The sequence below is a fragment of the Brachycentrus maculatus genome, unplaced genomic scaffold (genome assembly GCF_059751285.1).
Source record: "Brachycentrus maculatus isolate JH-2025_06_01 unplaced genomic scaffold, ASM5975128v1 h1tg000287l, whole genome shotgun sequence".
NCBI lineage: Eukaryota > Metazoa > Arthropoda > Insecta > Trichoptera > Brachycentridae > Brachycentrus > Brachycentrus maculatus.
The window spans coordinates 132463-149044 of NW_028281038.1; the positions used below are offsets into that span (position 1 = coordinate 132463).

Below are 16582 nucleotides of genomic sequence, written 5' to 3' on the forward strand. Positions count from 1 at the left end.
AAATTCACAGTAAAATCAGGTTACAATTTTGTTTCATTTTCAATCAATTTTACTTAAACTTAGTTTAAAAAAAAATATTTGCAAGAAGAGGTCTGTCAGGAAGCCTAGATGCTTCTCTTATCAGATCTTGGAATGTGGTGGGACAGCTTTCAATGTATACTCACTCACCTATTAAACTTATGTTATCCTGAAATATTGCTAACAAGATTGAATTGTTTGTATAAATGGGTATTTACTGTTGCAGTGTACCCCCTGTAGACCCGGACATAGCGAGGCTCTTCCCTCTGTGCAGCAATCAAAGCAGCAAATCTCCAGATCAGTTAAGCAGCAATTGCAGTTCACAGCACCTCTTAGGCCCCGCCATCAACATAGAGCTCGTGAACTCCAACTCTTGCGCCAACCTCGCTAAGCTAAAAGACTCTTCCGTCTCTGACGGGAACAGCGATATCTGTGATGTTAGTTTATTTAAGGTCCCGAGCTTCGTTGTCTCCGACGAGGCGTCGCCTGCGCAATTAGATGTACCGTTTCCCGCGGGGGATACTTACGAATCTGACAAGATGACAATCATAGACACGGACACGCCTTACACCGAGGACCTGTCTCGCTTCAAGAGAAACGAAGATCAAGCAGCCGAAGAAAAGATTCCTTACGAATCGCCGTCCAAGAGAGTTCACAGTTCTGACGAGGACGACAAAGATCTCTCGGACATTCTGTCGGCTATTAGCAACGAAGAATTCAGCATAGCCTCCGAACCTATGGACCCGAAGCCGTTCCAAGCGTCGCAGGAGGGTGACGCCAACGAATACATCAACCACATAGATTCTCCGGAAACATCCGACACGACTTGTCCCAACTCCGAAACCATTCACGGAGAGTCCATCATGGACGACATGAGTTCTGTCTTGGGCCAAGATCTCGTCATGGCGATGGTCGGCAGGAACGGCGATATAGAAAATACTTTTACGGACGAGACTACTCTGTTTACCTCAGAGACAACATCGGAACTACCGTTAGATAGCAGAAATCCAAGTCTAGAAAAGTATGACGATAGAATATTCAATTTCTTGAGAAAAGTAAGAAAATCGAGTAAAGAACTAGAGGAGAAATTCGGGTTTGAAAATAAGGTTTTCAATCTCGCAACGGGCACAGAACCAATAAAATATTGCAGTCTTGCCCAATTTGTTGAGGGCAACGACATAGCGCGAAAATCCTTCAAACGCCACCTGCGCCACAGCAAGAAAATGAGCAAAACCGATTCAAACATCAACCCGACACTGACGCTGAACGAAGAAGCAGAAACCATGGAAATCGTCAGCAAAATAGAGTCGATGAAGGGGTCGTTCAGCAATCTGTCGTCATCCGTGGGGGCCGACAATGAAAGCGTCATAATGAATAAGGATGGTCTACTGAGTGCCAGATTAAAAGAAGATTTCGATATGGAATCTGCGCCATCGCAGAAGGATTTGGAAACTGAAAAGCCCTGCAAGACTTTGCTCGAACCTCCAAGAATGGATTCACTGTTTGTTGAACATGGAGATGAAGAGAGACGACTGAGCAAGAAGAGTATTTATTTGGACGTTGATATGGACGACGACGATTCTCCTAAAGGTGTTCGCATGTTTCCGAGGGTTTCTGTAGTCGTAGAACCCCCTTCTCCGTCTAGCAGCGAAGGAAAGCGGGGGCTCGGCGGCGTGGGGCTGCTGGGCGGCACGGGGCTCGGGCTGGGCGGGGGGCTCGGACCCGCCTGGCCCCGGGAACGGAGGTGCTCCGACAATGGGCCCCGCACGTCGCTCGACGTGGATAGGTGCTCCTCCGCGACCAGACGCATCAGCTGCGGCAGCTTGTTCCAGCCGGGAGAAGCAGACAGGTAAAGCACACTATTCATATGTATTCTTTGATTTTGTCATCTCAACATACATGAAAAAGAATATGGACTTTTTTTAATTAAAGGTTTTATAAGTAAATACCATTATTTCTTATAATCTACTGTGACACGTGTCTCGATGCATTCCGCATCATTTTAAAACACCGTATGACGTATACGGTGTTTGAAAATGATGCGGAATGCATTGAAACACGTGTCACAGTAGATTTTAAGAAATAGTGGTATTTACTAATAAAAACTTTAATCAAAAATGGATATATTTTACCACAAAGTGACTGCCGAATCAATTTGTGAAAGAAAATGGACGTCTGGGTATTCATCGTGTCATATTCACCATCCTACTCATGATTGATAGCCACTCTACTAAAATTTTAAAAGTTGTATTTATCCTTCAATTGCCACGTTCTTTCACTTGCGAGTTCTCGGCGCCAACTAAGGTTGAGTTAAGTATTTCGTGAACATGTGGTCAGGTCAGGAGTCAAAGATAAAGTGAGTAATATGGAAGTCTGGGTATTCACCGTGTCACATTCAACATTCTTCTCATGATTGACAGGACCAAATTTCAGATGTATTTATCCTTAAATTGACACCTATTACATGCGAGTTCTCAGTTACGGTTGAGTTAAATAGTTCGCGAATACGTGGTCAGGTCTAGAGTCCAAATAATCGACATGTATCTATGAGAAGATGTATGAATGTGGAAAAGGCTAAGGTTACAAAGATAGATTGGTGCGGGGAAGCGGCGTGATGGTAAGTTAGTTAGTTAGTTATGTATGAGAAGATGAAGAGGTGAATAATGCTTTCAACGACTGTGCAGTGTGGCGTTCCATTCTCACTGCCTAGTCCTACAGATAAGTGGTGGATGGTTTGTTACTTAGAAATGATGGAATTAACCTCGTGGATCCTTATTTTCTTCATCAGATTTAACAGAAGCAGTGTGTCAAGTGGCTGTATTGCCTTTGAACAGTAGGAATAACTAAGCCAGGGTGATAATGATCACCTCCCCTTACTCTTGGAGATTATTTTATTTAATTCTGATCATTTATTCAAAATGAATTTTCTTTTCCTCCAGGCTGTCCAAGTCCGCGTCGGCGCTGTGGGGCGCTGGCGGCAAGGGCTCCGCCGTGGCGGGGGCCCGGCAGCTGCCCATCATCACGCCGCTGGTGCGCCTGCCCGCCTGGCCGCACGTGTCCGGGGGGCTCGTGGGGCGCTGCCTGCTCGCCAACGCGGACGCGCTCTGCGCCGCCGTCAGCCCGCTCATGGACCCGCAGGTAACTATGACAGAAAGTTGTCAGTCGTGGGAAGTCGAGGACTCTGAACCTCCCCTGGCCGAGTCTTGCTAAGTCAAGCAAGGACATAAAATACCGAGCCCTCTTCTAGTGGAACGGAAGGTCTGCTGACGTCAGTCAACAGTCCGCCTTCTCCTGAGGAGTGCAAAATGGTTTCCTCCCAGCAATGCGCAAATGCTGACAAGTTCCTGATTGGCCCACACTAGATTATCACTCCTGTTCCCAACACAGATTCAAATAAAAACATACTTATTTAGTTAGAAGAAACAAAAATACACTCAATGATATATAAACCTTGTACATAATAAGCAAAGTAAATAATAAATGCAATTTCCATCTAAAAATAACAAAAAAAGCTTTGCTAACTGCGAACTTTACAAATGAAACTTCTTTAAGCATGTAGGCCAAATTGGGCTAAATCAGACGAAAAAAGTAGACGTAGAGGTAGACGACTCCCGGGCAGATCGACAAAGAGATGAATCGACATCGCCGGAGACTAATCCCTTTTAAAAACAGGTCACGAAGCCTACACCAAGCAGAAGATGAAGATTTTAATATTTAAAAATAATTATAGAGTTCTTCAAATCTAACTCCAAATCAATAAATAAACTGAAAGTAATATTCATTTATCATGAAACTCGAAACTGTGTCGATAATTGATCGTTCCTTTTCTTCCAGGAAACCTTGTTAGAAGGGTTCTACGAACGCTCCGTGATGAACAACTACTTCGGCATCGGGATAGATGCCAAGATCTCCCTGGACTTCCACCAGAAGCGGGAAGAGCACCCGGAGAAGTGTCGCTCCAGAGCCAGGAACTACATGTGGTACGGGGTGCTGGGCTCCAAGGAGTGGCTCCAGAGGACATACAGGTATTGTAGGTGCCTCAACTCGAGGCAAGGCTTCTATCATTTTTATACGAAAGAAGAATGGGTAAGAATGAACATAGAAATTACATATTTCTAATAAAGGTATTATAGGTGTCTGGACTTGAGGGAAAGCATCTATCATTATTATACGAAAGAAGATGGAAGTCTGAGCATCCCAGTGGTTACGACGTGACATTTGGTGATAATTTTATACGCTTTTTACACTGTGATGATTTTTCAGGAGAACGTTTTTAAAATTTAAAAATATAACATAATGTATTATAAATAAATATCAAGCCACTTATTGAACTTTTAACTGTGCTACAGATCTTTTTAGGTTAAACCTGAAGGTTTTTTCTTCATTTAAAAAATTACTTAATTTAAAAAAATAATTAAACAATACCTTTTCTTCAAAATGCAAAAACAACACTTTCTGCCCTGTAGCGGGCAAATATTAAGTTAAAAATATGCCTCTTTTGCTGGGATACAGTACATTTTCTGAGCATTCCGAAAACATGCACAACTGAAAATGTACAATTTTTGATTTATGACGTTCTTGAAAGGAGTGAGCGCTGTGTATTACATTTAATACAAACTATTATTTTATCACTTTATTTTATTTTATCAATGTCATAATGGAATCGACATTGCAGGAAGCTAATCCCTTTTAAAAACAAGCCACAAGGCCTACACCAAGAAGAAGAAGAAGAGAAGAATATCATACATATTATATTTACATCTTCTTACAGTGCACAAAACATTTATTTTTAAATTTTTTCAGACTCTTTTTTCATTCTTCATACATTCAGGCATCTCGTACATATTTTAGTTCTTTTTTAATAGATTTGAAAGTACTCGTATAGCTGACTTTTTGAAAGATGTATATATGCAATGGTCAGCGTGTTTAGCTACCTACCATGCTCGAGGTCCCGGGTTCGATTCCCAGGGGGGGTGGAAAATAAATATTAGTCATTTTACACTGTAATATTTATTTAATATTACCCTGGACTGGTTCCTGAAGCGCAAGAGTGATCAGGTAATGATCAAGTAATGATCAAGAAAACACTGCGTCAATTTGATGCAGTGCCCTATGCACCATTGGGTGCGGATAAGGGTTATAAGTAAGTAATATATGCAATGGTCTTGGATCCCTTTCACATGAGAGTAGTAATTCAATAGAGTTGAGCAATTCATGAAGTGAGTAATCTCTCTTCCAGGCACCTGGGCCAGCGCGTCCAGCTGGAGTGCGACGGGCAGCGGATCCCGCTGCCCGAGCTGCAGGGGATCGTGGTGCTCAACATCCCCAGCTTCATGGGCGGGACCAACTTCTGGGGCGGCGAGGGCGGGCCCGGCAGCCCCTTCCTGCCGCCGAGCTTCGACGACCGCGTCCTCGAGGTGGTGGCCGTGTTCGGCTCGGCCCAGATGGCCGCCTCCCGGCTGATCAACCTGCAGAGGCACAGGATAGCGCAGTGCAGGAACGTGCAGATCAACATCCTCGGTAATTGGAAATGCTATTGTTGTCGAGATGGTTGAGTGGAAATGCGATGACCGACCATTTTCAGTAAATGTCTTTGCACTGTTCCGTGTCTGTTTGCTGTGCTGGTCGGGGTTGTGGGCGTCTGTGTACCGGCCAAGGTCGAGTCGGAATCGGATCTAGCTGACTAATGGAACTAAACACTAATCCCTTTCACTGCCTACACTGGGGTACTTCTAGAAAATTTGCGATGGACTTACAATCTTGTATTTATTTAGATTGGCAGTGACAGGTATATTGAAAGCTTTTAAATGTAAATTCACAGTAAAATCGGGATACAATTTTATATTGTTTCACATTTTTAATAAATTTCGCAACTTAGTTTTAAAAAAATGCTTAGCAAGAGCAGATCTGTCAGGAAGCCTAGATGCTTCTGCATCAGATCTGGGCATGCGGTGGGACAGCTTTCAATATTATTATCGAGATGTGGGCAGAAGATAGAGCAAGAGCAGGGAGACAGTTGATGATATCGAGTTCCGGAAGGTGTCCTTTCTGGGACATGTGCTGAGAGGAGACAAATACGAACTATTGCACCTAATCATAAAAGGCAAAATAGAGGGTCAACAAGGTGTAGGCAGAAGGCAGATCTCCTGACTCTGTAATAAGCGATACTGGATGAAGATCAGAACAGTTGAGGCGCTGTTTAGAGCTGTCAGAGACAAAGGACATATACTCACAAGCGATAGTAGACTAGGGGGGACCTGACATGATACACAAAGAAGAAGGAAATTATTTTCGTTGTTTTTTTTATCTCAATTTGCCTTGTAAACCTATCTTTAAAAAATCTGTGTTGAAGCTTTTACCAATATGATTTTACTCCAGAACTTGACTGTTTTATGATCTCTGTTGATTGAAGCTTTCGCCAGTATGATTATATTCCAAGACTTGACTTTTTTATGATCTCTGTTGAAGCTTTTGCCAGCATGATTATACTCCGGGATTTGACGTTGAAGCTTTCGCCAACATGATTTTATTCCAGAACCTGATTATTTGACAATCTGTGTTGGAGCTTTCGCAAATATGATTTAATTCGAGGATCTGACTGTTTGTCCATATCTGTTGAAGGTTTCGCCAACATGATTTTATTCTAGGACCTGACTGTATGAAAATCCTTGTTGAAGCTTTCACTAACACGGTTACATTCCAGGACCTGACTGCTAATCTCTGTTGAAGCTTTCGCCAATATGATTCAATTTAAGAAATATTTTGCCAATATTTTTGATACTTTTCCAGGAACGGAAGGTGTCCCTGTGCAAGTAGACGGGGAGGCGTGGCTGCAACCTCCCGGAATGATCCGGATAATGCACAAAAACAGAGCGCAAGTTTTGTGTCGCTCCAGAGCTCTGGAAACATCTCTCAAGTAAGAGACTGCAATATACAATACATACATTATAACCAGTCCAATTTTGACCAAATTCCACCGAAATCTAGAGTCATAATTAGATATCAATGATAAGTTTAGATGCACGTCAGTACATGATAATGCATTGGATTGAAAATGATTTCCTGGTTTAAGAAATTCCAATATCTTTTCTGATTAGTTGGTTTTTCAACAATAGTTTTGTATGCTCTCATTACATTCCTTTCATATTGGTAAACGCCCCACCAACATTTTATTGAAACCCATTCAAACCCTTACAAACTATTTGCAAGATCTTTTGTCTAATTTAGTACCATTCTGATCATGGTCTATCTTCAATGGACACTCTCCATTCCTCCCACATTACACATCATTCTTCATTGATTCTCGCTCTTTCCAAGCAACTCGATTATGGAATGAATTACCTCTTCAAATGACAAATGTACCATCTCTAATTACCTTCCCGAATTGTCAGATAATGCCTTTGCCTTAGACGTTAGTATCTATAATACATGATAAAAAATAGTGAAAGATATTGGTATCATAGATCAAGCTAGGATACAAAATGCCAAACCCTCCTCTAGTTTAACGAAAGGCCTTTTGACGACAGTCACCAGTTCGGCTTCTCCTGAGGAGTTTTCATAGTTTCCTTCCAGCAACAGGCAAATGCTGACAAGTTCCTGATTGGCCCACACTAGATTATCCCTCCTGTTCCCAACACAGATGAAAATAATAAAAAAATTGTTAGAAGAAGCAAAAATCCACTTAATGATCTTTAAAGCTTGTACATAATAAGCAAGGTAAATAATAAATGCAACTCAAAATGTTTTACTTCTTTGATGCCAGTGCTATCTTCGATGTCATTAAGTGGAGGTTTATAGATCATTAAGTGGATTTTTGTTTCTTCTAACCAATTCAATATATTTTATTTGAATCTGTGTTGGGAGCAAGAGGGATAATCTAGTGTGGGCCAATCAGGAACTTGTCAACATTTGCTTGTTGCTGGGAAGAAACCACGTTGCACTCCTCAGGAGAAGGTGGACTGTTGACTGTCATCAGCAGACCTTCCGTTCCACTAGAAAAAGGTTCGGCATTTTGTGTCCTAAATAGAAATGAAGACTAAGACAGAGAAAAAGTCCAGTTAATCGACCCCAATCACATAGTGCCCAAGTTAGGTTGGTTCCACATTGGCGTAGTGAGAGCACCCAAGTCTGCATCCGGCCCCCTTCTCCCGCACTTAGTGGCCCCCTTGCCCGTTGCAGGACCTGGGGCGAGAAGCAGAGGCTGGGCCCCCCGGCGCCCCTGCCGCCCGCGCCCCCGCCGGACGAGCTGCCGGCCGCCGAGCTGGCGCAGCTCCTCATCTTCATCGAGACCGCCAACACGCTCGTCAAATGGGTAAGGGGACGACGCGTCGTCGGCCGGATTGAGTGGACAACTTATTTATTTACTTCAACATATACATAATTACAAAAAAAAAAATTACAATAATGCGCTATTGTTGAGTTTTCCCGCGCCGAGGGGACATATATATCGCTCACTCCTTTTAACAACTTCATATATCAAAAATCGTCAATTTTCAGTTGTGCATGTTTTCAGAATGCCCAGAAAATGTACTATATCCCAGCAAAAGCGGCATATTTTTAACTTAATATTTACCCGCTACAGGGCAGAAAGTGTTGTTTTTGCATTTTGAAGAACTGGTATATTTTTCAAATGGAGAAAAAACATTCAGGTTTTACCTAAAAAGATCTGTTGCACAGTAAAAAGTTCAATAAGTGGCTTGATATTAATTTTTAATACATTTTATTATATTTTTAAACTTTTAAAAAAATCTCCTGAAAAATCACGTTTTTTGATATATGACGTCGTTGAAAGGAGTGAGCAATATGTTAAAAAAAAATTGTTTTTGCAATCAAATACGACATGGCCGAATGATGCAATCTTTTTCAGATCTGATCCATTTGTGAATAATAAATACCCTTATATATATTTGATATTTTTAATGACTTTATAGATAGTGAAAGCAGGTTGTACAACTTTATTGCATTATAATCAAAGTTCTTTTAACCAAAAGCGGTATGTGTTAGATTTTGTTCGATGTGTTTCTATGTTATTGATCTTGTGGTTCTGTGTACGTTAACAAACGGATACTCCTGTCGTAAAAACTCACATGGAAACAGTTTGACATCGAAAGTTACAAATTTTCTTCGTAAACCACATGTTGAGAAATTAAGTCAGACATTTATGTGGAAGATTTACTTTTATTCTCAAATTACATGTTACAAGTTAAAAATAATAAAAATAAACACTTTTTATAACATCAGACTCAAAATACTCGTGTTGCTCTGTAAAACAAAATAACGACACTCAAGTTTATTCCTCCTCGAAACTGACGTAACGTCGCCATCTTTGTTTTTCTCTATCGCACACTGCTTTATCGAACGAACACTTTTTTTTCACATATATGGCAATACCGCCATGATTCTATGTGGAGCGAGTGTTTTTGCCTGGAATTTTCGCTCATGAATTACATGAAATTATGGTAACTTTAAACATAAAGAGTAAATCCACTCACGAGTAGGCATAGGCTATGAAACTAAAAATTTGAAGCCTGAGTAGGGTCATAATAAGCGGTTTTGTATAAGCCGTAGCTACATTTCAGAGTCATTTGAACGTTATGTAATTAAAAAAAAAAACTATGTGGAGAATAAAAGGGGCGTCGGAAGACCCCAAAAAAGATGGTCCGACGACATAGCCGCTGTGGGGGGTACAAGCTGGCTGTAAACAGCAACCGACCAAAGGAAATGGAAGAGGCAGTGGTGGAGAACATAAGGCTAGACAAGAAGAATAAAGCCATGGTTCTATGACACCCGTTTTGCACGTGTATTTCTCTCCCCAGGTAAAGATGTCCTCGATCACTGGGTCGGGTAGCAGTGGAGGGACTGGCAGCGCACTCTACTCACACGCCTGCGCCGCCTCGGCTGCCGTGGACGCCCTCACCCCCGAAGGCAGGCTGCTCCCAGCGGGGACCCTGCGACAATACCTAGCCACTCTGGTGAGGGAAAAACTACTGCTATTTTTCTCAAATTATCAAGCGATTTATACACTCGTCAAATTGTCAAGCCAGCACCTAACAAATTATTGAGCCATTTATGCCCTTATCAAATTATCAATTCATTTATAGATCCATCAAATTATCAACCCAATTGAGCATTTTTCAAATTTTCAAGCCAGCACTCACCAAATTATTGAACCATTTATGCCTCTATCAAATTACCAAGCCATCACCCACCAATTATCAAATCATCAAGACATTTATACATTAATTTATTTATATTTTAATCTGCAAACACTAAGAAAATAATTGAATATGTCATATTACACCCTGAGGTCTTCTAATTCCTTCCAAGTACATAATTGAATTGTGTAATTGTTTCAGGCGAGAGTGTTGGGGGAGCTATGCACAGCCGCGGAGGCTGCGGGTGGAGGGCCCCCCTTGCAGCAGGCCCTGAAGGCGGCTCGGCAGCAGCTGGCGCTGGTGAGGGAGCAGGGGGGCATAGCCTCCTTGCAGCCACCAGACAGCGAGGTAAGAAGGCATTCATGCAGTAAAACACTCTCCATTTCATTCATCGTTCACTTTGTGTACATAATACCACTTTAATAAACACTTTTGTGATTACCGGACTTCTTATTTCGGAATAATAATTCCATCATTAAAATGAAATTGGGAATTAACAGCTGGGAATCGACATCACAGGAGGCTAATCCCTCTTAAAAACAGGCCACAAGGCCTACACCAAGCAGAAGAAGTAGAAGACGTACCATATTGATATAGAACAAAGTGTTTTTTGAGTGTCAACATTGTACTTTTAATTATATTTTTTTAAATGTTAGTATGTAATCACTCACCGAGATTTTAATGTCTACCGGTTTCGAGACGTACCCGTCTCTTCGTTTAGACAATCACTACAGCAGCATGCAAACACTACTACACGTCACCACCATAGCACTACACAAAATGTTTATCACATGCGATTTTGGTCGACCCAAGGACCAACATGCACTAGGGGTTGCAGAACAAACATGCATTAAGAACCGAGGTCTGACATGCACTATATCAAAATTGAAATAAAATTGTTATGACACTTCTTTAGGCTGATCAGGGCCGCAGCAGGCGCGGCTGGCTGCGCGGGCCCGGGCGGCGCGCCAGCAGCGCCGCGCCCGCCTTCTCCTCGTGGAGCACGGGCGAGGTGGGCAACTGGCTGGCCTCCCTGCAGCTGGCCGAGTACGCCGAGCTATTCGCACGCCACGACGTCACGGGCCGCGAGCTGCCAGCGCTCGCGCGCCGCGACCTCAAGGACATGGGCGTCACCAAGATAGGCCACGTCAAGCGGATACTGCAGGCCATCAAGGACCTCACCTAAACACCCTGACCCATATCCTGGAATGTCTTCACAAACATATACGGCGCACGACCCTCTAATCCATATCTGTCTTTTGGTATAGATCAGCTAATCCATCTCTGTTTTTTTTTTGTATTCAATCTCTAATCCATCTTTGTCTTTTGGAATTGCTCTGCTAATGCATCTCTGTCTTTTTGTATTGATCCGCTAATCAAACTCTGTCTTTTGATATTGGTGCGCTAATCTATCTCTGTCCTTTGATATTGTCTAAATAGAGTTTGAGAACGCCCATGCTGCAACACAACCTCTCAGCTCGACCTCTAAACGACTGCCGCGCTTTTGGCAAAGAGGAGTTTGGCAATTCTCACTGTAGCCATGGTTGCCAGGTTGCAATTCAGAAAACACCGGGCGGTCAGCCATATCCATTCGTGAAGACATTCGCAGTGTACCAGATGTTGAATTTAAACAAATGGCTAATGTATGCTTTTGATACCTACACAAATTGACAGTGTCCCAACGACAACTAACAGAAAATAATTGTATTCCTCCTAAATACTGTATAAAAGTTTTTAAACACTTTTTGAGAAAGCGAATTGTGTTTAAAAACGTGATAAGAAATAGTCCCTTGAAAAACTATTTTGTTGCGAATTTCAGTCGTAGAATTGAAATGCGATATTTGCTTAAAATGGTAATTTTGACCATTTAGTCCAATTCAATGTGCGTCAAGAAGTTTCACTTCAAATAAATATTAACACAATCATAAAACAATTTTATGACATATTTATGGTATTAATTGAAGGCCAGGTGTCTTGGACTGTCCCAGGACCTCTGATCGTAATCTACTGAAGCTCTAAATTCCAGATTAACTTATTTCATGTAAATATTTTTACAACTGTCAAAATACAAACATTCGATGTAAAAAAAATGTAACCTTTAACTACGACACGTATAAGCATTATGCCATATTATCTCGATGTGTCAATGACGTGTATATACGTTGTGTCATATTACCTGAACGTGTCAACGTATATAGACGTTGTGTCATATTACCTTAACATGTCGACAACATGTATAGACATTGTCTCATATTACCTGTACGTGTCAACGACGTGCATAGACGTTGTGTCATATTACCTGAACATGTCAACGACGTGTATAAATATTGTGTCATATTACCGGAATGTGTCAACGACATGTATAGACGTTGTGTCACACTACCATGCATTTCCTTGGTTATATTTCAATTTATTTCATCATACGTTCTATCTGGATCAAGTCGACTTTGGAAAAATAACCCTTTGAGGCTTAGATTATAAGAATTAGTGACATTTCTAGAAAGTATAATATTCTTTATATCGACGGAGTTGGAAATTAAGTTGTTCTAAATGAAGACTTATACATTAAGTAAATAAATATTAATCTTCGTACAAATAAAAACAATTAATCGTTTAGACATTAAATATTATTCAAATGTATAATTACTTCACTGATGGACAACGTAGTGGTTTAGACCAGGTCTTCTGTGAGATTCCGTTAAAAATAAAAACAGCCATCTTTAGGGTGAGAATAAATACAAATAATTTTATTGAATTATCACAAAATAGTCTAAAGGTGGTGCTATATATTCAATAAACGGTCATCTTTAAAAGAATATTTAAGTATCTTGATATATTATTAAGTGGTTATAGATAATTGCGGTGATAAGATCCCCTGTTTATGACGTGAATTCCATTCAGCGTGTTCATCAAATTTTCTTCGTATTGTATGATAAATTTAATATCTTGAAATTTGATTCCAAACAAATTTTTTATTTTGATTATTTCGGTTTATTCTTCTCCGTCTTATTCCTCATTACTGAGGGTTGTGACTCTTGTAGAAGCAATGACTGTTCTCCAGTTGTCCCTTGACTGCGCTGCACGTAGCGCTCTAACCACCGAGGTGCCTGCTGCTGCCTTAACTTGATCGGTCCATCATGTGGGGATCTTCCTCTCCCTCTCTTCTTTTCCAGGCTACCGATCATATCCAGTCGTTCCAGGCTATCTTCATTATGTCCAAAGAACTGGAGGATCCGTCGCGTACAGACACTGGCCAGAGCCATATAATAGTAGAAATGATCGGGATATTTTGTATAATAACTCTGTCCGCCTCCGTAGTGTAATGGTCAGCACGCTCGGCTACCGTTCTGGAGGTCCCGGGTTCGATTCCCAAGGGGGGTAAAATAAATATTAATGATTTTTTCACTGTCATATTTATTTAATATTACCCTGGACTGGTACCTGAAGCGGAGGGCTGATCACCTTTCCTTCATGTGTAAATGATCAAGATAACACTGCGTTTATATGACGCAGTGCCCTATGCACCAATGGGGTGCGGATAGGGGTTTTATTATTATTATTATTATTAACTCTGTTCTGTCATGGGTCTGGTCTGTCTGCTGTGCTAGTCGCGGCTGGGCTGGAGGCTATCGCTCTGGAAACTCGGTGGTTTAGGTTTTCAGTGACAAATTTACAGAATTGCATTTGGATCAAAATAAATTATATGTTTGGAACAAAACCTGTGGATTTTCAAGACTTCAATTTTATAATAACATTTTAACTGATTTGTGTAATTTAAATTTTTGGAGGTGTAATATGACACATATAAAATGTTGTAAATATTGTTTGTTTTTTTAGAACTGAATCATAATGTATACGTTCATCAAGGTTAAAGATTATGCTCATACCTCAATGTTTATACGACATGTATAGACGTTGTGTCATATTACCTCAACGTATCTACGACATGTATAGACGTTGTGTCATATTACCTCAATGTATATACGACATGTATAGACGTTGTGTCATATTACCTCAATGTTCATACGACATGTATAGACGTTGTGTCATATTACCTCAATGTATCTACGACATGTATAGACGTTGTGTCATATTACCTCAACGTATCTAGGACATGTATAGACGTTGTGTCATATTACCTTAACGTGTCAACGGTTGTCATATTACCTTAACGTGACAACAACGTGAATATACGCGGTGTCATTTACCTGATTGTGTCAACAATGTGTATAGACATTGAGCCATATTACCTTAACATGTCAAGAATGTGTATAGACGTTGTGTCATATTGCCTTAATGTGTCAACGACGTGTATAGACACTGTAATAACTTGTCAACTTAACTTAATCTTAACTTGTCAACGTCTTGTATTAAGGCTGTATCAAATATGACAGTAATATGGTTATAACCTTAACGTGTCTACAATGTGTATAAACGCTGTGTCATATTATTTGAATGTGTGTACACGTTGTGTCATATTATCAACCACTATAGACATTGTGTCATATTACCTCAACGTGTCATTGACGTGCATAGACGTTATCTCATATTATCTTAGCGTGTCAACGATGTCTATAGACGCTGTGCTACCTCCAAAGGGGTTATATTGTTTGTGAAGGTGTTATTCTAAAATTTAATACTAGGTATTATGTACAGTATAATATATAAGCTCTCTGACCCACTTGAAATGTGAAATATTTTCTAATCATCTGTTTTTGATGTAAAATTAAACGTACTGAAGAGTGGACTACTTAAAACCTTAAGTAGAGTAAGAAATAGGTATTCTATTTTCCTAAAAGACTTTGGTGTCAAACTGGCAACTGAGACAGTTTAAAATTACTCTTAAAAATACTCTGTGTGTTTCAATCCAGTCGCTATGCGAAAATGTAGGATACATCCGAAATTGCAGTAACAAAATATATCAATTATCAATTGTGATCGTTGGAGGTGTCGTGGGTGGTCTAAATCTATGTTTTCAGGACCCCAACCCTGTTGCACTATCCGTCATCTTGAATTGTGTCTGCAATAGGCTGAAAACAGTACGAGCATAATGATAACAATTTTTCAAATAGGTGAATGTTTGCATGTGGGTTAACCAGCCAGTGATAGGTCGTAAGCCCTGTAAATACCCAGACTTCCATCTTCCTTTTCATCTATGTTGAGATGTCAAAAATTAAAAATCAAACACTTGTTTAAGACCAGTTTTTTTTTTAGTTTATAATTGTAAACACGACTAGTTAAGAGAACATCAACAGGTGAAAATACAATATTTTTGTATTTTCACTTATTGACGAGAACATCTGTAGTTCTCGAAACTAGTCGTGTTTACATAACTGAAAAAAGTGGTAACAAGTATTGTGTTTAACTCAAAAACTGGTGTTGCACAAGTTTTGTGTTTAACTCAAAAAAGTGGTATTACGTAAGTTTTGTATTTAACTCAAAAAAAAATGGTTTTACATAGGTGTTTTATTTTTATATTTAAATTATCATGTTATTCCACTAAGTCAAAGATGTTCTCATCCGGTGGAAATATATAATTCAAGGAGGCGGCTTACGCAACAGGGTTATTGTCCTGAAAACCTGGATTAGTATTGTCTTTGATCCCCGCAATCGTTGATTGGAATGAAAATTTTCTGCATTTTATAATTGTGGAGGTCTTCACCAAAAGGTTACAAATCCAATATTGCATAAAAAATCCTTTAAATGCAAATCTATTGTGTTTACTGTATTCTATTGAAATCTTAATTAAATTTGCGACAAAACGTGACCAATCCTGTGTTAAACCAATATGAAATCATTTAATCGGGTCAAAATGTAACAATTTTACAAGCTAGAATTCCTGATTACTTAACACATTGTAGTCGGGCGCTTCGAACAATAGACTCTAGCCTATAGCGGACGTTTTTCGCGATTAGTGCAAAAATATATCGCTTTCTTAAAATTGACACAATCCCTAAACCAAATAATATTTTCGATTGAAATTTTCAAAGAATCATAAATGACCTTTGATCATCAAAAATAAATTATAATCATAATTTTTATTAAGTATTCCGTGTTTCACAATTTTAGAAGCATTTCAAACTCTAAAAAATAGTCTTCCCCTCCGAGGTATCATTCCCTATACAATGCTAATATATTCAAATAATAAAATACCAAACAGTAAACAAAACAGTGCGAGCGGTATGAAAAATAGTCAAATACGTGAAATGACTCGAACTAAACTGGAGATTGAGATCGCATAAAAACTCTAGATTTCTGGCGATGCCTTTACAAGCGACACACTAGCCGATCCGGACAAGGCATCTCAAATAACGTCAACAGACTGTCGCCTAGCACCCAGGTAGCAGATTACCCTTCAACGCGTTTTATTTCACGCTGATAACAAACCCGTATATTGCCGTTTCCCGCTG

The 16582-nt window shown here is 40.1% G+C and overlaps 2 protein-coding genes across 2 annotated transcripts in view; both read left to right on the top strand.

Annotated features, from left to right (window-relative positions):
- The window catches only part of LOC148305066 (diacylglycerol kinase eta-like), a 50093-nt gene extending 38713 nt beyond the window's left edge, over positions 1–11380 (top strand). Inside the window, exons 13-21 of the mRNA XM_088267285.1 lie at positions 245–1867; positions 2958–3156; positions 3853–4043; positions 5258–5538; positions 6808–6934; positions 8197–8329; positions 9834–9989; positions 10374–10520; positions 11089–11380. Of these exons, the coding sequence (XP_088123411.1) occupies positions 245–1867; positions 2958–3156; positions 3853–4043; positions 5258–5538; positions 6808–6934; positions 8197–8329; positions 9834–9989; positions 10374–10520; positions 11089–11358 (3127 nt within the window). The 3' untranslated portion in view covers positions 11359–11380. The remainder of the gene's footprint in view (positions 1–244; positions 1868–2957; positions 3157–3852; positions 4044–5257; positions 5539–6807; positions 6935–8196; positions 8330–9833; positions 9990–10373; positions 10521–11088) is intronic.
- Positions 1–16582, top strand: part of LOC148305065 (cathepsin B-like) — a 282331-nt gene that overhangs the window by 95433 nt on the left and 170316 nt on the right. The gene's annotated exons all lie outside the window — the stretch shown is intronic.